This window comes from Blennius ocellaris (assembly GCF_963422515.1).
Source record: "Blennius ocellaris genome assembly, chromosome: 18".
NCBI classification, from domain to species: Eukaryota; Metazoa; Chordata; class Actinopteri; order Blenniiformes; family Blenniidae; genus Blennius; species Blennius ocellaris.
The window spans coordinates 16011721-16035299 of record NC_137667.1 but is presented as its reverse complement, the minus strand read 5'-3'; the positions used below and the strand labels follow the sequence as shown (position 1 = coordinate 16035299).

The 23579-nt window shown below is 40.3% G+C and overlaps 3 protein-coding genes across 3 annotated transcripts in view; all 3 read left to right on the top strand.

The window, feature by feature from the left end:
* Positions 1-2544, top strand: part of scml4 (Scm polycomb group protein like 4) — a gene marked incomplete at both ends in the record, with an annotated part of 3719 nt that extends 1175 nt beyond the window's left edge. The window contains 3 exons of the mRNA XM_080514060.1: positions 753-959; positions 1951-2090; positions 2419-2544. Coding sequence (XP_080370186.1) covers positions 753-959; positions 1951-2090; positions 2419-2544 — 473 coding nt within the window. The remainder of the gene's footprint in view (positions 1-752; positions 960-1950; positions 2091-2418) is intronic.
* A 3007-nt stretch (positions 2545-5551) lies between these two features.
* lnc.lemp (lncRNA encoded micropeptide) lies at positions 5552-7186 on the top strand. Its single transcript, XM_080514537.1, has 2 exons — positions 5552-5825; positions 6504-7186. Exon 1 carries the CDS (start codon positions 5605-5607, stop codon positions 5773-5775), a length of 171 nt encoding a protein of 56 aa, XP_080370663.1. The 5' UTR covers positions 5552-5604; the 3' UTR covers positions 5776-5825; positions 6504-7186.
* An 8925-nt stretch (positions 7187-16111) lies between these two features.
* LOC308143319 (uncharacterized protein) lies at positions 16112-17338 on the top strand (the record flags this gene model as incomplete). The annotated part of the gene is made up of 2 exons (XM_080514059.1): positions 16112-16609; positions 16884-17338. The coding sequence occupies 2 exons, from the start codon at positions 16112-16114 to the stop codon at positions 17220-17222; spliced, it is 837 nt and encodes a 278-aa protein (XP_080370185.1). The 3' UTR covers positions 17223-17338.
* Between the last annotated feature and the right edge of the window lie 6241 nt (positions 17339-23579).

The window sequence follows — 23579 nt, the reverse complement described above, 5'->3', positions numbered from 1 at the left end:
ATCAGCGGTTTTTAAATGTCGGGAGAGTTTGTGGCGAATGAAGTCACATTGGAAAACAAGACAGATATTTGCGAATGTTTTCCCATTCATGATGCGCACCCAGCTCGTGTTGGTGGCCTGCTTTTATAACTCAGCTCTTCTCTCAGCCTCCGCCTTTAGCCTCTCTTCAGGGCTAAAATACGCGTTTCTGTCTTTACAAGTGTCAGCGTGACGTCTTTCTGCTTTGTGCTCTAAATACACCAATGATGGCGGCGTCTGCTGCTGGATGGGGAAACGGCTCATGCTGCATGTTGAAACCACGTATGACTGAGGGTTTACTGTTTACTGCGCTTCTTTATGGGCTTTACAATAAGGAATGTATACCAGTTAACACAAACCAGTTCTGTTTGTTGTTTTTGTTTTTCACATAATGGATATTTCTTGAAAATAATGAAATAATTTCAACATTTTCATCATCTCAATTGAGTATTTCCACCTTTTAAATCAGGTAAATCCATGATCTTGTGTCTCTGGAAAAAACCAGGAGGCATCTGCATTATTGATGAGCTGAAAAGTTGTTGGCACAAAGGCAAACAGATTCCGAGGAATTGTTTACTTCTTCTCCCAAACACTGTCACAAGCAGCCATGGCTTTAAACACTGCTAAACCTGGAGATTACTTCTTCATAGAAACGTGTAACTGCTGTTGAATATTGTATGTAAAAATCCCGTTAAATGATTCATAAATGCCGACTTGTGTCTCTTCTTCTCCAGCAGAGACACCGATGCCAGGTGATTTCTCCTTCGAGCCGCCGCTGGACTCCAAGCGCTACGCTGTCGACCCGACCGACTCTGCCTTTAACCTCATGACTTCACAGTACCAGAACAAGTACTCGTACCGCGGCAGCAGCTGCTCCACTCCCATCGGCCTGTGCAGGCAAGCGTCCAGCCCAGCGAGCTTTCAGGACGGAAACAGAAATGGTGAGGCTGCTTTTATTTATTTGTTTTTCTTCTCTCTCTCTTTTTTTTTTATAAGGTCAGAGGGGGGAGGCCTGTTCCCAGCAAATCTAGATCAATATCAATAGTATAAGAGTAAAACTACGACATTCATTAAAACACACATATTTACACCTGGACATTAAGCTATGCTTCAGAAACCCTTAGTGTAACAACAGTAGCAGGTTAATTTGATTAGATTTTTATGTGATAGTGTCTTCAGCAGGTGAGTAATATTCGCCTCCTTTTGTGATATTATGAGCTTTTGTGTAGTTCGTCTTTTAGATCCAATGTCACCTTTTTCTATGTGTATTTCTCCAAATAAAAACTACATACATATTGATCCTTGTCTTAGTGGGTTAAACTGGTTCATGGGTGAAGCCAGTCACATTTTTTCCTATTTCCCTACAAACTTTCTACCCTAGATGTATTTATGTATGTATGTATGTATCTATCTATCTATCTATCTATCTATCTATCTATCTATCTATCTATCTATCTATCTATTAATTATAAGTATTTATTTCCCCTAAACTTTGTGTAATGGAAAGGTGTTCAAAAACCCTGTAACTGCACCAATCTGAGAAGCATCAACACAAATATCACAGCAATTTAACTGTTTGTCAAAAATCAACACTATCGAGCATTTGAACAAAGAAACAAAAGTCTTATAATGTGGCTGCTGATTTCCAGTCTTTAAAATAAAAATGAAAATCTATATATCTATATCTATATATATATCTATATCTACCATCCATATCTATATATCTATCTATATCTATCTATCAATTATCTATCTATCTATATATAACTATATCTATATCTATATCTATCTCTCTATGTATCTATATCTATATATAGATATAGATATTTATTTATTTTATTTCTTTGGTGATTCTCTTCTCTGGAGCTCAACGTATTTTTGAGTTTGCTTGAGCATAAAATCTTTCCTCTGCTGTGCTCACTGGCCATGCAGCTTACAGCCCAGACTCCGGTGAGAGTAAGCGCCCCGCTGGTAAGGACCCGTCCAGCTGGGGTGTAGAAGACGTGGTTTGGTTCATTAAAGACGCTGACCCTCAAGCTCTGGGACCCCATGCCGAGACCTTCAGGAAGCATGTAAGTCCACTTGATGTCGTTGGCTTGGGATATGGTCTGGAATGGTATTTTGAAATGCAATGGGTGTTAGAAAGGGTATTGCTTTCAAGAAGTTTACTCTAGACATGTTCTGACCTGCAGCTCAATTTTTCCATCAAGGAATATTTGTACAGAATCTTTTAAACGTAGTAAAGCCTGTCCCAAAGATGTGAAGCGTTTGACTCCCAATAAGTACCTCTGTTGCCTCCCCCAGGCAATGCAGGACTCAGTGTTTAAAGCCTCATCAGAAGATGAAATGAGCTTGACATGTCGTGCGTTTTGGTCACGGCGCTCTCGTGTCGCGTTTCAGGAAATCGACGGCGACGCTCTACTCCTGCTGAAAAGCGAGATGATGATGAAGTATCTGGGACTGAAGCTGGGGCCTGCGCTCAAACTCTGTTACCACATCGACCGGCTCAGACAGAGTCGGTTGTGATGTGACGGCGCAGTGTGTCGCCTCGCCTTCAAAGCTGAACCGCTGCTAAATCCCCTCGAGCTTTCTGAACAGTCAAGAGCAACCTCTGAGCCAGACTCATCGCAACATCGTCACTGTGCATACGATGGGTATTTACTACTAAAGCTGTTATTTAACTTCCCGTCTTTGTTTTCTAGATACCTGGAAGGCATTACCTTGTAAATACTTTGAATCCCGACTGAAGGCAGCTAGTACATATTGAAATATGTACCTGTCATGACTGTATGACTGTCAACGTCGTGTATTTGTGTTGATCGTAGCCACAGACATTCACCTCCTAATACCTCCACAAGCAGGGATCATAAGGAACTCACTGTTCTTTATGTGTCCTACTTTGTATTTTTTTTTTTTATCTCATGACGACATGAGAAGATATTGGGTTTTTTTCTATAGATCTAGAGCAGACATGGGCAAGTGTCAGTAATTCCCATTCTTTACTAGCCTGCAAGCTAATTTCCAAAAATGTTTATGATATCAGTTACATGGGTTATGAGCAGAGGCCGGTAATCTGAACCACATTTTAATTGTAAATAACTCTGCAAAATTAAACCTTAAAAATACATCTAGATGAACTAGAATTTACCAAAAAAAAAAAAAAAGTAAAAAGCAAGATGGATTAATCACAATATGTCATTGTGTTAAAGGTGCTCTGCAAGAATTTGGCCTTCTCAAAGTGAAAATGATTTAGTTTTTCTGCCCTCACACTGATCAAAGTTGTCCATTCCTGCTTCAAAGTGTTCATGTTTGACTGCAACCAGCAGCCACGGTATTACGTTCCTGTTTTATTTTGAAATCTAAACCAAATACGCACAATTGCAGTGCAATTTTGTGAAAAAGGTTTTTAAGTCTCCCTGTATGAGCAGTCAAAGAAAACGCTTCTCTACACAAAAGAAACTTCTTGTGAAGCTGCATGCACCATTAACGATAGTAGAGTTCAAACCATTGTCAATTCCAATCTATTCAGCCCTTTTAAAAGTCTTTTTTTTTCTCCATGATTAATGCAGATGTATTACAGAAAGACTAGGTTTAGTCAAAACGAGAATGACAAGATGCTTCACCAATTAGAAGTGCCTGTGATTCCATGGTGCTCATACTGTCTGGGGGGGGGAAAAGCTCCTTTGTAAAATATTGACTTCACTGGTTTTTTACTGAGTTTGACACAATAAGATGCTGACTGAGTCGATCACTGCCACTACAACCACAATACAGAACACTGTAACCACATTGAAACATTTCAACAGCATTTTGTGGGACTTAAAACGAGTTGAAATGAGTCTTTTTTAAAATATTCTTGAGTCATTTTGAGTTCAGATATCATTGTGACTACACAGAATTTAATCTCAAGGTTGTAAAAAAAAAATCCCAAAACAGCAAATGATCTTGTTCAACTTCTGAAGCATTAATGATTTTTTTTTCTCTCTACACTGCTTTTTTTGAACAGACCAGGACAATACAGCTGCCAAATACACTTTTGCTTTGTTGTACAAACAACTTGTAAACATTGTGGTCAAATATGCCATTTTTTAACTTTTCAAAGTGCTTCTCAGAGTATTTGCTGTTCATTTAATCTCAAGTGTTTGGTGTGTTTTCTATACATTTGTCTAAGTACGATAAACAATCTGAAATATGGCACGTGTGTCTGTGTGTGAGGTACTTCTGTGTTCCTGCACTGTTTCTGGCCTCAGCGGGCTTTATTAAATGTTTGCATTTCATTGACCAACTTCACTAATTCAATTAGATAGCTTAATTTTACCTACATCAAATCAATTGTTATTATTCATTTAAAATATGTTAAATTTTTGGAATTATTCCAGATCATTCCAGTGTGGACTTTACATGTTCTCCCTATTTGTGTGTTTGTTTCCTCAGGGTACACAAATGTCGTCCCGTAGTCTAAAAACATGCATACGAGGTTAATTGGTCCTTTAAAAAGTGACTTTACTGATTAGTTTTTTTTTTTTAAGTAACCAAGTTAGATTACAAGTTACTTTTTTAGTTACTTTCAGCAGCTGCCGACAACACCCCCCATTGTCTCAGCATGAAAATGAAAAGAACTGCTGATCCCTGCCTGGCCTCCTGCCGATATATATTCATTCTTTGTTGCATTTGTATGTGACTCACGGGTTTATTATCAGATTGCGATTTATTATTTATCTATTTATTTGTACTATCTATGAAACCGGTTCACCTAAACGAGCTGTTTTTGACCTGTCATCCACATGAGGCGGTGTTTTTTTTTTAACACGGGTCCCACATTGGGGACATTTTAAAACCCCAGCTTGTACCGTCCAACCGGAAGAGTATGCTCTAATACAGCTTCAGCAGAAAATCAAGAAAGATCATGGTTAAAAAAATTAATTCTAACAGCCAGTTTCTGTGAGAGGTTTCCTATAAATCCAGCATATCTTACAGTCTTCTCCCAGTGTAGAGCTCGTCCACAGAACTGAGTTAATGGTGAGCTCGTTCGCAGGACTGTAACTCCGGCTGTGCCTACAGAAACAGCAGCCCAGGCTTTAACTTAAAGCCCAAGCTTTAATCAAACAGTGTTTAATGCAAGATAATTCTACATGCATATATGCTGCAATGGCACCTGGATAGTGTCTATGTTGCTGCCTTTGCACCGTGTACATGTGAGTACAAGCATAGATATGAGTATAATTCTTAGATCATTTTTATCTCAGTTTTTATATTCTGTTGCTAGCAGTTGGGGTTGTGTGTGGGTGTGTGTGGTTGGGTGTGGCTGTGTGCGTGCGCGTGCGCTTGTTTCTATTTTATTTTTATTTTTTTCTCTTTTATGTGAAGCACTTTGCATTGCATGTATGTACGAAAAGTGCTCTCTAAATAAAGTTTGACTGGATTTGATTTGACAAGCGAGTAAAAATAAACTTTACTTCTCATATCGCGAGATTTGCTGTAGTATCGCGAGAATCCACGTGACTCCCTCTTCCTGGTCTGAATCACACACGCGACTACACAAACGTGAGCGCTGACTGCACGTCAAGTCCGCGCACAGAGGTGAACATGGCAGACATATCAGACAGGACGCTTCAGGTCGCTGTCGCGGTGTCCTTCGCCTGTGGCTTCGTGGCCGGCTGGCAGGCGAACCGGATGAGGAGGAAGTTTCTGGACTGGAGGAAGAAGCGGCTGCAGGACAAACTGTCAGAAACACAGAAGAAACTGGACCTGGCTTGAATGGCAAAGACACCGTGGCCCTGACAGCCGCGGGGAGATTGATGGTGTTGGTCAGTAATTCATCACTTGCACAATGTCCAACATCCTTTTTTTTGTCTGTTTGTGTGCATGGTTAATGGTGTGTGGATGAAGCAACGTGGAGTTTTGGATCAGCTGATCAATGTCTGGACCTGCCGCCTGTCTTATTACAGGACAGTACACACACACATTTAAAATATCATACAAGACCACATACAAATTCCATCATTTTAAATCGTAATATGACAGTGATATGCACATAAAGAGTGCATTGAATAGAAAACACAGCAAATACTAACTGAGTTATATAGCTTTATGGCCACAGGGAGGAAGGATCCTCTTTTTATTTTCGTCAGTATACTTTATCGAAGTTGAAAAGAACAAACGTGGCACATGTTCCCACATTAATATAGTCAACACAAACATAATCATAAGGGAATTCTTCATTATCAACAAACATAGATGTGAATAAGTAATTTAAGTTGCATATAACATGAAAAAATAGAAATATGTGTGGCACTGTAGTGAATTTAGCAACCGCTCACAGAAAAACTGAACGTAGATTCAAGCTGGTGACTTTATCTCTATGCCAACCGCTACACCACTATGCAGTGAAACTTTACATTTAAGGTTTTCTCATGAGTGTCCCACAGAATATGATGGCCTCTCTCGCTTCAGTGTGTAATCTGTGTATTATTGTCTACTTGCAGGTTCTGGGGCCGTCTCCTTTCTCCAGCTGCTGGATCCTGGATGTCCTCCCTGTCCGTCCTTGTGGGGGAAACCTGTGGAAGAAACGCTGCCGCGCTGCACAACCCGAGTGACTCTACCACCCTTTGCCAAGCTCTGTGAAAACACAAGCAGTAGTCACCACCGTTCTGAGTGTGGCTTTTTGGTTTTGGTCGCCATTAGGAATCTGTTTACTCGACTTATGTTTCTTTTTCAGTTTTTCAATGTCATTGTTTTTTTGTTTGGGGTGAATATTGATCCTTCTCGTTGTCCCTGCTGTAGTTTCTAACCACAGTCAAGCCAGCAATAACTTTATAAACGCATGTGTCTCCTGTATAAACTGTGTGTTTCTGTATTTCTATGCGGATGCACTGTCAGACACACTAGAAAAACCTGTTTTCAGAAACTTGTTTCTATCTATCTCTATCATTGGGCGGAAACTGCTGTTTTTGAATTCATATGGAATAGAATAGAATAGAAATACTTTATTAATTCCGGGGGGATTCTTTGCACAGTTGCAGAGTAATTCCTACACTCAGTAATTCCTGAGATTACTGTATTTTGAGCTGCAGATTTCCTCCTTTATGTTTTCTTTTATGCTGCTGCACAGAGTTTGTGAATGCCACACCAGTTACTTTGCAGCTATTACATTTTATACCCATTACCTCTGTGTTGCTGTGTCAGGGTTTCAGTTCTCCAAAGCAAAGTAAATCATATTATCATTCATGGGAACCGGACCGTAGACCTAAAGGTCAACCAGAGAACAGGCCTTGATTTTCCCACCAGAGTTCAATGAAACAAAATTAAAATGCAGCATGTTGCTTCATTATCCAGTGGAAATGATCTAAATGTTTCTAATGCAGTTGATGCCTCATCTCCAAAAATATTAGTTTTACAAAGTAAAAGTAATCCAATTAACTAAAGTTTCTGTAGCTTTGTTGGACTTTTCTCACTGCCACTGAAGTGTTCCTGTTATCTTTGTGTCTTGACAGCAATCAAATTGTACTTTTGCTTTGCTGACAAATTTCACACACTTGTCACCTGACTTTGTTCATGGACACGGGACACTATGAGGTACCCTTTAACGGAAAACAGGAAGATTGACTGCCGCGGTAATAAAAGAGTCCCCCCAACATCTCTTTAAGGACCCTCACCTAATACATCAGCGGCAGTGTGGCAGGGGCCTCGCCGCCACCCCAAAGGGACCACCGTGGAGAAAATAAACTTGGCCGCCCCTCTCCCGGGGCCAGCTGCAGAGAGGGGGAGAGAGGACGGAGATAGAGATAGGAGGGAGGGAGGGAGGGAGGGGTGTGTACGAGAGCAGAGCTGGGATTCCCATACTTACTAATTGTTTTGTTGGACGGCTGCCCAAACTGCAAAAGCTTCACTCACCGAGGGGAGGAAAGAAATCAGTTTTTTGTTCCAGCTGAGTCCGTCATGTTTCACATCTGCATGACCTTTGTTGTTGTTTTTTCACACCAACTCACTTTTGAATTGAACTGAGTTTCGGTGCAGCGTGAATTGCGATCAACACTGTATTCTACATACATGTTGAGCCCATGGACCAAATGCACAATTGGCTCAAGGCCAAGATGCATTCATGAAGTTTCATATCAAAGCCTTTTGGAGACGACAGCTTCCCACAGCTCCATCATACACAACTTCAAACTCCAGACTCCTGCCTGACTCATCTGTCCTTGCAGGCTGCCATCTTCTGGACAAAACACGTGTTGTTTGGAACAGCTTCCACATAGCAATGATGTGTACATTATACTGCAATTTTGTACGCCACCGCTTTATCCATGAGAGGGCGACATTTGTTAGTCATCCAAGCTACTTAATTGAGAAGAAAAACAAAACACAAAAGCACAGATTTTTTTTTATTACAGCTTTCTTAAGAGTAAGAGACATAAAGCAACACTGAGCTGAGATACAGGTGAAACTGCCTCAAAGTCCATCTGCAGCTTTTGATTGTTTCCCCTCCTCGATCTCTTCAGAGTCTGAAAAACATAAAAAAAATGTCAGTTTAGAAACAATGAGCAGGTCTAAAACCATCAAACATTTTAAAGGACTGTTTTTCAAAGACAATCTATGAATGTCACAATTGCAATAATTATTACTAGTTACTATCATAGGTTGTCCGGTGTTGCAGTTTTGTAAGCACGTTGTGATACGATAGTGAGCATCAGCATGAAGCATCGTTCCTCCACACCTCTGCTGAGTCGGCAATATTAAAATATCTCATCTGCCGTAAAAAAAAAACTCCCGTTATTGTTCACACTCCCGAACTGTCACTTGGCCTGGTGGCGTGAAATAAAGTTTGAGTTCCGGAGGGGATTTCATCCTCACACACTTTGAGAACAAATCAATTAAACCTGAAATTTACATTTTTGGTTTGTGGAAGAAAAACCTCACAAACTCCACACAGGCACAGTAATAAGATGTAAACTCCACACAGAACAAACACGGGAACAACAATTAGACGATGTCCTCTGCAGGGAAGGCAGGGAAGTGATCCATGACAGGGCAAACACTCGTCCATAGAGTGAGATGGTGTTTAGGGAAGCTTGGTTTGTCAAACTATAATGGGGAGATTCCTAATCCTTTAGATTTTCCTTTGATTACTTCACATTTTAAAATTAAAAAGCTCATTTTGAGCCACTCAGGCAAGTTAAACTGATGAAATAAACTATAATACAAGGAAAGCAACATTCCTTCATACCTCAATAAATATAACAGATACTGAGTGTTTTTAAGACTTAATATTTTTTTTGTATTGTACCTCATACTGGTTGTACCAAAAACAGGCCACTGACCTTATAAATCTGCAGATGAAGACGGTCCTACTGCTTCCTGGTCAGGAGAAGGTCCTGAAGAATGGGATGGTCCATGAAGCTGGAAAGATCCTTCTGGTTCAATGCCCGGAGCTCCAAAATATTTAAGAATAATAAGAATAAGAATTGCTCCTGTAAAGAAAAAGCTCTTTAGGTTTTCAAGAAAAAATTGTCATCAGCACATATTCCTATTTCATAACTGCAGTGATGTTGCAGTAATTCACAAAATTAAAATTAAGCCACTATTATCTTAAACATTGTAGTGTCCCGTGTCCCATTTAAAGCATGTACACAATTTTCAAATTATTGTCTTTAAGGGGGATTCTGTATTAATCTACACATTGCACAAGTTAAAGTAACAAAACTAAGATAAATGATCAACCACAATAGTATAAAATGAACATCAATAGGCCAAATAGTTAACATTCACTTCAAAATAAAGCTTTATACTTCACACGTGTAATTGCAGACCTATATAATACACACTACAATTGTTACAGTACTACTAAATATTGACAAAATAATGTTAAGAGTCAAAATACTGAGAGACAATTTACAGTGAACAATCAAAGAGCATCAACTCCCCCCAGGCAGGCACTCAGTCAGTCTCATGGCCACAGGCTGTCTATTCATGTAACATATTCATTTTAAATAATCCAACTTCCATTAATCAAACCAATCCAACCATCCAGACAACATGTATACAAGGCAAGCATGACAAACTAATTTGCTGAAAACTCAGTGTTAAACCTCCTCCTATCCAGCAAACATCACCAACAACGGTCTTACCTGTAACCTTTGACTGTCTTCCTTCCTCCGTTTTATTCTACTTTTGTTTTACCACCGAAAGGGATTAATAATTTTGTGCTCATCGACAGGAACAACGTGTGGCTGTAACTTGTTCAGCCGCGCTTGTCGCCGGTGTTTCGGATTATCTGGCGTCCCTGTTAACTAGTGACCTACTACTTTTCGTGGTGATTGCAGATGTTAAAATAAGACTCACTTCAAAACTTTATTGTAAATGTGGTTTAAACGGCGCTGGCCATGACAGTCACTAGTTCTTTCGGGGTTGGAATACCATATGTAGCTCACCAGTTTACACGGGAACCAGTTAATCCAAAACACCAGCCTGCCGGGTCCTTTACCTGACAGAGCAATCTTGTAAATATGACCTGATAATAATTATATACAATGAATTAATATAATAACATATTATTAATTAATATAAATAATATTATCAATATATACATATATATCAACAAACTTAAAAATTAGAAATTTTTTTAATTGTTTCCATTTTTAAACGAACATTAAAATGGCAGATATATAAATAATTCAAAGTATAATTTTTCCCCAAATAAGCTTGACTTTGCAGTTACAGAAAACCAATGTTTTTGACACATTCACTGTCGAGACATCACCGCTGATGGAGCTTCCGGAAGCTGCCATAAGTGACAGTTAGACTTTAATTGAGGCTGCTAGCTGTCACCGCACCCAGCGTTGGGTCCAGGACACGAGCGGAAACGGGCTATAGAGACTTGATTCTCAGCACACCGTTTTTTCCTACAGCCTTCAACAACCAAAGTAAGTGATGATGCACTGAGATTTACAATTTATTTTAACTTATGTCACTTAATGCAAACTTATGTCACTTAATGCAAACATCCAAGTTTTAACTAAGAAAGTGGGAAAAGTATCATTTCACACTATAAAACTGATGTAAGTTAAAATATCCTTAAAAATTGGTCACTCGACTATCGAATAACATTTGTTTGAGAATACAAATCCATCAAGGCTTGATGCTAGCTGCTAAAGCTAACATGCGATGAACGTGTCCCTGACAACACATACAAACACCTGCAGTTTTACGGCTACTTTCTCACTGTTACTGGTACTTTTTCCACAAATATTGTTATTATTACACACATGTGTATCACCTCTCTCTCTCTTACACGCTCATAGAAAAAATTAAGAGATATTGCTATTTTAACTCACTGGGCAGTGTCCCTATGGAGGCTATGCTAGCCAGCACCTAGCGGTAGCCACACTCAAAATTAATTCAGAAATGTCCAAATTATGTTTAATCTCCTTTGTTGTCTGTGTTTAAACACTCAGCTACATTTGTCTATAAAAAGTGGAGTACAGATTGAGTATTTTCCGAAGGTTTTGTGATGTTGTCTGGCGTGTGACCACTTTTACAAACAATTGAGATCCGAAGTGATCAGGGCTGAGCTGTTGATGTTTTTGGGCCTGTGAGTTCATTTTGTTGTAATTCAGTATATTTTAAACATTTATCTTCCTGTGAATTATCTTTAATTAGTATTAATTAAGTATACTTATTTTAGTTATTACTATACATTAGTTAAGTATTAATCAGCATTAGTCTAATTAGCATTAGTTGTTGCCACAGCTATTGAATTGTGGTTTATGTTCATTAGAAGTGTGATCAGTTGTGTTTATATACTGCTGTGAAATAATCAATTCAGTCATTTCTGAAGTTAAGAACTATTAGTGTTCATATTATTCTTTTAACATGTTTAGCGTTAAAGTGACTGTGAAACTCATCCTAATGTTCAATACTCTTTCCATCTCCAGAATGTACAGTAACCCCTCATGCGGAGCGACTGTGGAGGAACCCTTCCCGGACGAACTCCTTGAGTTCATCTTGACAGGAGGAGGCGACCAGGCAGACGTCGCTCTCCAGCCTCCTGAGGCGACGTCCATACCACCTGCTGCAGTCGTCCTCCGTCCGGTCAGTGCTCATCTTGACTCCATGTCATGCAGGACGTCAAATCAGGCCAGAAATCTGGGTGTTGATCTGGACTGTAATTTCAGTTGTTAAGATGTTAAAGATGTACAGCAATGTGGGACTGTTCAGGAGATGAAATATAAATTAAATGTCCACAACTGATAGTTGATCATTGAGTTTTAAACGTTTATTGTGATTGATGAAATACATCTCTTTTAATTAATGCTTAAAAAAAAAAAATCACTTTTGATCCAAATTACATTGAATTTAATGTAACCCTTTAGTCCACAAAAACTGACCTTTCCTCCTTCAACTAGCCTTTAAATATCACCTCACTACACGTGTGTGTTGCCTCATAATCAATCAAAGTGATCTGGTGTCTCCTGGTGTTGATCTTAACACTCTCTCAACTTGTGGAACTTGTGCATTTAACACTTTTCCTTTGTCTACAGTGGATTGTGGACCTCACACAGAGTGTCGCTCCTGCTCCTGCTGTCAGCGGCCCTTCAAGGTGAGTTCACTTTCCACTTCTGGCTCTAAATACACTTCTGGCTGTTTGTACCTGCATGAACATCATGACATTCAGCTTGTTCTTCCTGAATGCTTGCTGAACGTTTGTTTTTGGTGCCTGCAGAAAACGAAAGCGTGGCAACGACGATGGCGATGGGGGGCTGTACGCAAAAAAACCATCAAATGCGTACATGCTCTTCCTTAAAGACCAGAGGCCCGTCGTTGCCACACAGCTGGGCATGCTTAGGGTAAGTTGTCTGCTCCTACATTTTAGAGAAACAAATTCATTACTCATGTCTAGAAGCTGGCTTGTCTTTGTGTGTCTGTGTGTGTGTGCTGACAATGTGTTGTCGTCTGTCCACAGTGGAGGTCGTTGTCACGACGTCAGCAGGGCAAGTTTTATGAGGCAGCAAGGGTCGAGGCATGGATCCATGAGGCCAAGTACCCGGGCTGGTCTACCGCCTACAACAATGTATGAAGTCTCTCCTCACCTTAAACTCATTAATGTTCACAAGACGTCACTAAAACTGCTCAAGAGTTTGTTTAAAAAAAAAAAAAAAATCAACTTAGTTATTCATGTATTTTCTGTTTTTAGGGCAGGAAAAGACCACGGGGACGAGGTCCGAGCAGGAGTGAGGGTCAACACGTTCCCCGGGCACCAAGCCCTTTGGTTGACCCCACCCGCTCTTATCGTGACCTCGTTGGCCGGATCCAATATTACCAGCCTCGTCGGCCCCTGCTTCCCCAGACGTAGTGCCCTGCTTCCGCCTCATAGGTGGTTACCTGTACATAAATAAAAATTCAAAAAACAAAAATCACTCTCATGCCATCATTTTTTTAAATTACCATATGAGGAGTAGCATTATTATATATTGTATTGTGGTGGGCACCTGGACGGAGGTTCCTGCAGGTTCCTGTTAAAAGAGGACGTCCAGTCACGCAGGTGAAAATGTTTGACAGGTGAACTGTCCTGCCGCTGGAGGCAATAAAGGAAAGCAGACTGGACTCCTTCCTTCCTCCTTGTTTTCTCATCTACTTTCCTATTTTAATTTGAATGCAGCATCATTTCTGCTTGGTAAACAACCTTCAATAGATTTGGAATAAACTTTGGTCCAGCAGGAAGTGAATTTGAATTCTATAAATCTCAATTAGAATGGTCTAATTTCAAATTGAATCTATTGAATGGGAATCACAATAAAGTCATGATGACCCCTGGTATTTGTACCGGGATGCCAGCCGGCCAGTTGACCACCGGGAACATCGTATTTCCATTTAGTATTTGTATTGAAGGAGTTATGCCAGGTAAAAGTTGTAATTACTGTCATAAAAGCCATTTCTTGTCATCTGTGTATGACTAGTTTAGCCTCGTACAGAGTCCAGTATGTGTGGCATAAAACATTGAATCGTAAAACTGAATTTCAATGGAGAGAAGTGAATCTGAAAAGTGATTGAATTTGGGAGCTCTTTTTTAATTTATTTTATGAAATACAGTTTAGATTTTATTCATGCATCCATCTGTGTGCAAAGTTCAAATCAGGAGGACTTGCTCCACTCAGGCTCAAAAAGCACATGTATGATCACAGGCAGCGCCACCTGGGGGACAACAACTCTGCTTGTTGCTTTAATTCTGCTTAATGTGGAGGCACTGAAAAACTGGATCTTTGTTAAAGCAGGACTGGTCCTTCCAAGATGTTTTGTTGAAGAACAGATTCATCTCTGATTCAGCAGTAGAGGCAGCATAATAATCTATAAATGACAACGCCAACTGTAACAATTTTTTATACATTCATACATATATATATATTAGCATATAGGGGACAAAATAAACACCTGATAAACATGCATATAAAAGACAGGTAATTGTAATTCTTCTCAGGTGAGGCTGCATATACAGCTTTGGGGGCCCCCTGGTGGCCTGAAGGCCCTCGGCACGCGCCTCATCCACCTATAGGAAGTACTTTCCCTGATCTTAGACATCAAATAACCTCATATATGTCCTTGGAAAACCTCAATAAACCCCAGCAAATAATTTAAATGAGGATATTCTAGGTGTATTGCAGAACTTCTATCCACTACACCATCATAAGCCCCAGCAGACTGATTCAGACAAATCCCATTTATTCATAGTAGCCACACTTCAGAACATGTGTCGCCATAAACTGAGGTCTGCCTTCACTCACCCCGAAGCAAGCTGTCCCCCCAGGGCTTAGGCCTGTGCTGAAGACTGGGACATCACCCCATTTAATCATTGGTGTGGCAAGGTCATCCATGTCTTTTTCCTCTCTCTCTCTGACCACATCAACCTGTCCTTCTGACAGACACTGAAGACAAAGCACAAAGGTCAGAGGGACATGATTTGGAAAATGTCGCCAGGCTTCATTAGTAGTCCTCTACAAAGTGCATTTGAATGAAATAAATTATTTAGAAAATCCGGGTTGTGTGCAGTCTCCAGGTTGCAGTTTCTCTCTCATGAACAAAAACATCTACTGCTGATTGGAGCTGAGAGAAAGACCTTCAAAAAGTGTTTCAGTTGAGCTTTAAGCTTCCAGACTTCAGGTCCGGAACCTGCCGGACACCAGTTAGAGTCGTTTTAAAGCATTTTAAACACTTGTCCTATCAATCCAGCATCTTTATCATTATGTCTCACTCACTGTGGCAGTAAAGCTTTGTTCACAATGCAGTAAAGGGTAATATATATTTTTACATGCTGTTTATTTGATGAACAAAATTATCAAGAGAATTTATTTCCTTCAGATGTAATAATGCAATGCTATTTAAAATGGCAATGTTATGACAATTTTATAAAAAAAACCAACAATCTTACATCAGTGACTGAAGGGGAACAGCTCAGTGATGCTGGCTTCATGCTGTTACAGTGAGTGGTTACGGGATAGTAAAAGAAAATGACAGTACAGAGACAACAAAGAAACAGACAAGGTGTTATCAGATGGAAAGCTAATCCAGTCGTTGCAGTTTGTGATGGCTTTAGGAGGCAGAGATCACAAACTTCCAGTTCTGTTTTCCTGCAGAGATCCTACAGGATAGTATACAGGGACTGGAGATGGAGATACATAAAGTTTATGACTTGTGAATGTATGGAGATAAGCTCTGTGCATAAAAGTAGGCCTTTGAGCAGTGAAAACCTATAGCAACCTAAGTGGAAGGTTACCCAGGGTCATGTGTGCCACCCTTAATTATAAACTCTGGCAAAAAGGAAATAGCCTGATATTAAAGGTATAAACTACCCCACCCTCCCATAACTGAGGCCACGTTTATTCGTATTTTCTTACAAATACGGACATCCCTCCCTCTCCGTTTACAAAATTAAACTTAATTTACACTGACCCACATGTACACCTGGTTCACAGCCACTATGAGCATGCCACACCTGTAGGGGGCAGTGTAACGAGAAGCATGAAAGCCATGCCAGCCAATCAAAATCCTATAAAAAGTACGACGTCATCAGTAGCGCGAGTTATTTACTGATCTTTCGGCCACAATGGCGCATGGCTCGTTTGTTTGGAGTGATAAAGAAGCAGAGCTTCTCTTAAACGTGGCATTAGAGTACAAAGCAAATAAAGCCCAAGAAGGTGTCCACTGGGAATCGTGCCAGTCGAAATATCTGGACATATTCACGCTGTTTTTGGAGCAGTACCCCGCAGAGACCTCCGAGGACTTCCCGCATCGAAAGCATGATGTGACTCGACCCATCCTCACGACGAAGCTGAAGGCGGTCAGAGGAAAATACCGAACTGCAACTGACTCCGGGCGCAGGAATGGATACGGCCGAGTGGTTCTGCTGTACTATGATCTCTGTGAGCAGCTGTGGGGCGGTTCGAGTGCCGACCTGGACGCTTCGCCCTCTCACCACCCGACTTCCCCGCCCTCGTCAACGCAGGGAGTCACCGGTACCGGTACCGGATCAACAGAAGTGAGTGGAAGTGAGGAGCCCACCGTGGAGGAGAATAAAGACCTGCCAAAGAAAGACCTGCTTCCTGTATGTATTTATTTCTGAAAGATTATTCAGTTATAAAGTTATAACATACTGTTATAATCCTAAAGTCTGGATTTCTGGTTTTTTTTACAATAACATCTCTCGATTCCAGTCAAAAATGTTTCCTTGTAATTGAAGTAAGACACATTACCCCAGTACTAAGTTGTTTTCCCACTTGTTTCAAGTTAATTTTCACTGCAATACTTCTGTAAGTTGGCCTTTTTCAATATTGTGTTTTGTTTTGTTTTTTTGTTTGTTTTGTGTCTATTTTGTAAAGCCTAAACCGAAGCGACACCGGCCGGAGAGGCTGAAGAGGAGACTCACACCCAAGGTCCAGTGGCAGAACGCCTTGGAAGAAGACCAACGTATGAAAAGGAAACTGGTCGAGATTCTGGAAACCGCCGAAAAGCAGGCCTCCGACAACTTCCAGAGAATCGCCAATACGCTGGATAGGCTCACCGAGACAATAAGTGCTGGGTTTGCTCTCCTGCAGCAGGTGGTGAACGCACCACCAGCACCTCCTCCACCGCCACATTACAACACAACGTATGAAGAAAAAGGTCTTTATGTGTACAAGCTGGAAGCCGATCACATAAAAGAGGAGCCAGATACATGAACGCTCTGCAGCCCAGTAGTCAGAACATTTTTTTCTTAGGCTATGATGGACTCATTTAGAAGATACGTGAGCGCAAGAACTTAAGCTATTTGAAAATGACATGTGAATATCTCAATACGTCCAACTAGATAACGGTGTTTCAAAGGTGGCACCGTGTTTTGACTTGGTTTTGTGTGGCGGTTACAATCTGCATGGGTCATTTATACTACAGCTTCTTCTCTCAATCCTTAGATATGCTTTATGACTGATTCTCTCTCTCTCTCGCTCTCTCTCTCTCTCTCGCTCTCTCGCTCTCTCGCTCTCTCTCTCTCTCTCTCTCTCTCTCCCCCTCCCTCCCTCCCCAAATCTGGATGAAGCAGGTGTTGTGGTTGGAAGCAAGTGACATGCATCAGAATTAAAAATGTGGATTTAATTGATCTCATTTAACACGTTGCTTTTATTGTGGTAAGTTGTTACTTACCGTGCTGTGATGGTAAGTAACAACTTTAAAGCCACTAGTGCCTCTTTGCTCGTGTGTGGGAAAGGTCTGTTAGTGGACATTCTGTCCTTAAAGTTGATGCACAAGCAGAAAAATGTGTCGGGAGTTTCATCAACCTTGACAAGGCTTGGGATTGTGATGGATGGAAAGCTGCATCAGAGCTTCTCCAAAACTGCAGCTGGAGTGGGAGCTTCCCAATTTGCAGTGGGACTGTATCCGCCTAGATTGGCACGAGGCAGGTGGTCATAATGTTATGGCTGGTGTATGTACCCCATGGTGCATCGGCACCATCATAACACAAACTGGCACTCACATTTTGTATACATTTTCTATTTATTCAGAGTCCTTGTGCGTGTGGTATGTGTTCCTATACATTGGCGGTCTATAGGTGGTGCTGGTGCTCTTCATTACTTGGCGCTCATGAAGCAACGTTTTGCCTACAGCATCCTGTTCACTGGCTCTGAAATTAGATCCTTGTCAGGAGGTCTCTCTTTTTCATCATCACCAGTCTTGCGGGTCCATTACTATGTCTCAACAAGCCTTTGACAAGACCTTAAAAAGTCATTTTCTACCCCCTGCAGCACTTCATTGGTGGCTCTGATGTGATTGAAGGTGTTGAAATTACTGAAAGAGGATCAGGGGAGGTTGAGCTGACAGGTAAACATTTTCTCACTCCCCTCTCTCTCCCCAATCTCAACTCGTACAGGAATATGGAATTAGAAGGGCTCATAATATTTTGTACCGACATTCAGAAAGTGTAAAATACTTGAATCTTTCTATATTTCTGAGACATAGAATACATTTTAAAAAGATGACCATTTTAAAAAGTCATAATTAGACTTAATTGGTGCTTTTATAATAACCTTAATTACTTTAATTATCGCACTGCAGTTTTAGTAGTACCTTTGGTCATATTCTGTGATAATGAGAAAACTTTCCTATTTGTGTGAAAATCTCTTTAAAATCTCGTCACGGCCGCCTAACTATTGCACACAATCAGAAATGTGCCAAACATCAAAAGCACTTCACATGAGAGATGAGCAGATGAAACGCTTCATTACGGCTGTATTCTGTAATAAAGTTATATAATGCATAGTCTGTCATTACAACAAAAACATACTGAGGCATTTTTCAGTTTCATTGACTTTTGTTTTTCTTTAAAATTGACTTGAATGGCGTAGCCTAGTTTCGGAGGAGAAAAAGACAGATGACGGCTCAGAAGGAATTAAAACGTGCAAGAGAGTCTGTTGACAAATGGAGAGGAAAATGAGTGTCATGGGAGGGGGAGTGTGTCGCTGTTTGCGTTGTGGATGGTATTCTGGAGAGGGGTGTTATTGTCCCTCAATGTCTAATGCTGTGGCTAAATTGTGATGAATAGCTTTCTGGAGTTGTGTGTGTGTGTGTGTGTGGACTGCAACTGCCTATTCCTTGTTTACTTTGTACCAAGCTGTGTGTGATTGTGTGCAACAGCAGCACTGGTGCGTGGAGCTGAGACGCATTTTCAAAGGAGACTGGAGGGTTTAGTGATGAGAGGAGATCATGTGCATGATGGGGCAAAAAGAGAGAGAGAGGGGGGGGGGGGGGGGGGGGGTTAAAAAAAAAAGTGAGAAAGTCCTCACATTGACTGCTATGATTGATCTGATTTTTCTAATTGGCACGTCGACGTTAGATCCTGTGCCCTTCGTCTATATTGAGTGTGCTCAGTGAGTGTCATGTTTAATAAGCTCGCTGATTGGCTTTCTGCTTGTGTGATTGTGCCCTCTGGCTATTGGGGGACTGCAAAACAGGGAGGGGAGAGAGAGAGAGACGAAATAAAGGCTTGATTTTACAAACACCGTGTAAATAATTAAAGGTCTCCACTATGCTGCTTTTAGCCATCCAAGAGAATTGAGCACATAAATAGTATGAAACCTGTCGTTGATAAATCTGGCATGAAGACGGCATAAAGGTCGACTGTGCTGTAGGCCTAAGGCTAATGTCATCGCGTTAACATGTGATTACTCATACTGATTGTGTGAAGCACCGTTTAGGATACTTTGGGGCGAGAGGAGATTTATAGAGACCGTCCTTTAAAGACTACACTCAATAAAAAAAAAAAGGATTTGATGTTCATGGTTTCGGTGTGAATGTTAACTGTCACAAAGGCTCACTTGAACTGTATATTCTCAAACAGCGGAGGAGAGAGGGTGCATTAAACTAAAAACTGTGAGCCGTGTCTTCGCCCATACGAAGCGAGTGGCAGGTTTTACACACAGACACACACACACACACACACACACACACAGCCAATATATAATCGCTCATTAAGTTTACCAGCATGATTTTGAACGGTCGAGGGAGTAGCTGGGATGAACATGCAGACAAAAAGACCATGAGGGGATCTTGCAAACCAGAGCATCTCTATCTTGCCGACACAGAGACTCACTGAGGCACAAATGTATCAGAATATTAAAGTTATGACCTGATTGCTTGCTGAAAACGGCACTTTTCAGTGACTTGAGTCAGAAATCATTGCAATCAGAGTGTTTTACCATTTTCCAGTTACAAGGTTGTAGCTTAACGAATCAAACATGGTGCACTTAAGTATTGAATATTTTTCAAATGGCTTGTTTTTATTCTCCCTTTCGAATGATTTTTATTTTCTGTTCATCTGGGATTTGGGGGTGAAAAATAGTTTTTGTGCCACTCGTCTCAAGCATGTGAATTTATTTCCATAATTACTTCTAAACACAAAGTACACTCAATAATGACATTTAGTGGGCACAATCTCTTTATTTCTGAAAAGTCTTGACTTTACCAGATGGAACATGTGAAATATTACCTACATAACTGAAAAAAAAAAAAAAAATACTGTGCTATAATCATAAGTGAGTGCACTAAATCATTCAGTGAGGATGTTTCACTCAAACACGTCTGCCTGACAGGGTTTCGGTTTAAGTTTGATTAATCTTCTTGGGTTTTTTTTTTAAAATGTTAACAAACAAAATTCTAATAACTCATTTGAGTAGTGTGTCGTTGGCAGATCGGATATGGTATTCACCCAGTGGACAAAATGGAAGAGACATACAGCTTACACTGTAGGACAGGAAACTCACTCAGAACTCCCAATAAGATCCATCTGCCCTCTACTTTTTTTTTCATTTAACTTATGGTTGCAGGGGACTTGAAGCAATCCCTGCTGACTATAGCTGAAGACACGGTTTATTGTGGACAAGTTGGCGCTGGAACACAGACCGAGAGCGTTGGCACATACATGCACTTCCCAGACAACCAATAAATCATTGATTATTTTTGTAAAATGGCCAGCATACCACAAATATGGACGCATGTGATCCGTATATGTTCCAAAGACATTGCTGGCTTTCCCAGGTAGGATGATTGGGAAACATTTAAAACAACTCCCAGGTTATTGTATTACTGAGTTTATTTCATGGTGAAAACTGAAAGGTTTGCATGTTTGATTAATTTTGAGACATAAAATGAGTCCTTTTGATTAAAGTAGCTTCTATAATTCTCATACATTCTTGTAGTAGATGTGCTCAGTCCCCATTGGTCTTTGTCTAATCCTCATAAAAGCTTTGGACTGTTTGAGGAAAACAAAGTACCAAGAGAAAATCCACACATGCAAACTAAAATGTCCCTAAGCTCAACTCAAAAATAAACTCCACAGCACCACGGGGCCCTCATCCATATCATATCAGTTTAGCTATTAATGCTTAAACACACTGCTATCAAGCATTCTGTTAAAAAGCCGTTTATCTCAAAAGAAACTCTTTAAAGTGTTTGTGCAGAAATTGTCATTTCTTGCCCTGTTCAAGAATGAGTTGAGTGTGCATTTATGTGTATAAAAGCTGAAAAAAACATGCTCTCTCTAATGCTTTTCAGTCACATATGACTATGAATATTGCATGAGAACAAACAAACATAGAGAAACACCTGAGCTTCCAGGCTTTACCAAGCTTCAATCCAATACAGCTCACACACCAGTGAGTGTTCCATGTTTATGGATGACTAAGGCCATGTCTCAGATAAATACTGAGCCTGTGGATTGGAGCAAAATGCTGCAAAGATTTCCATTTAAATTGTGATTCGATTATGTCTCACTTCATTTGATCAAGGATTATTTTGTAACAACCTTTCCGGAAGGCTTTTATGTAAAGAAAAGGAGCCACAGCAACTCCATCCTGTTTGACAGGAGAGACATTACTGTACACAACATGGACTTCAGCAGCAACACGTCTCACAACCGTCATATAAGTACCGTAACAAACTCTGGAATTATCCCCACCATAGTGGTTCAACATACCCAAATCAAAAGTTGTTTATCACGAATTGCAAAAAACTGTGGTTCGTATCTTTTATTTACAGGAGTTTAAATATTCAAAACAGCTATACATTAAATAAAAGTCAACAGTCCTCATAAGTATGAAATCTATCAACATATAGTACATTACATTCATTTGGCATCATTGTCCAAACACACAAACGTTTTCCATCTCCATCGGTGGAAACAGTTTGTAGTTCATTGACTTTTTAAATGAAATACATACAGTCATGTTTAGGGAAACCAGCTGCCCCCAGGCTTTGAAGATCAGTGATAGAATGCTTTATAATTGAGTAATGAGCCATTAAAAAAAAAATCGAGAAAATTAGTCTGTCATAAATCCAGTAAGCGTATGAGCCCTTTCCAACCAAATACTTCAGTCTTTTTTTTCTTTTTAAATAACCAATGAGAAGTTGTTTTAAAAATGATAATGAGTGAATCAAAAGGCCATTAAATTCAAGATGAATGACTAATCAGCAATTTATAAGAGCTTTTTTTTTTTTTAACCACCCAAATAAACCGTGAGAGATACTTCACTTCCTCAAACCTTGTGTTCAAGAAGCGAGTGAGACAAGTCGGATGACTGATAGCTGATGGTTTGCATGTGCCTTTTTGCCATCGCATTATTCTGACTGTGCCTTTATTTGCAAATCTGACACCTCTAAAATTCAAATTCAGAGGCTGTGGACCTCCTTTTCAACCTCTGACCTGCCAAAACATTATAGTATGGACCAAAACTAGCAGACCCACCAAAGCAGGAACATTAAAAAAGAAGCAATAAGCAGTTCCCTGGTTGTACTCTGGAAAGTGTTTTTTTTTATCAGACACGAACAAATGTAATTTATGACATCAGAGCCAGAAAAGCCACGGGCCCTCTGTGATTTCTGGCGGCCCCCCTGAAGGGACAACGTGAGATCAAGTTAACTCCATTTTGGTGTCCACTTGTGGACTTCGTTTCAGTCTCTGCCTTCTCCCGAGGCACTAAAAAGTTCAACTACACAGGCACAACTTTTATTAGTCAGCCTTTTTGCTGCTATAGGGCGATAATGTACATTGAGTTTATCAGAGTTGTTCAGGTGGAAACAGCTTCTGTTTGAAGGTAAAGCTGATGAGAGCAGTGAGGCTGATGCGGTGGTCTGGAAAAGAACAAAACATTGAACTGAGAGTTAAAAAAAAATCAATGTAGATCAAAACAAATGAATCCATTCCTTGTTTATCTAGCTCAGGATTATAGAGTGCTGGAGATTAAGTCAGGGTGCGCCCCTGACTGGACCTCAGTCCAACCAGTCGCCAATTAACTTCAAACATGTGGGTCGTGAGTTTATCTTTATTGTAGCATACGAGAGAAAAATGTCCACATTTTCACAAAACCAAACCATCACGACTAAAGGTCACAACAATCTGAACACAACGTTGATGAATGAAACTTTCTGGTGCACAAATACAGTAAAATGTCCCCAAAAAAACGTCTCCTATAGCTGTCGACTTATGAATGTTTTTACAAACTCTCCATGACAACATGGCTTTGAGGCAAATGCTGGCTTGTTATCTTTCA

Excerpts from the sequence above, each read along its gene's own strand:
- lnc.lemp (XM_080514537.1), top strand. The coding sequence starts at position 5,605 with ATGGCAGACATATCAGACAGGACGCTTCAGGTCGCTGTCGCGGTGTCC.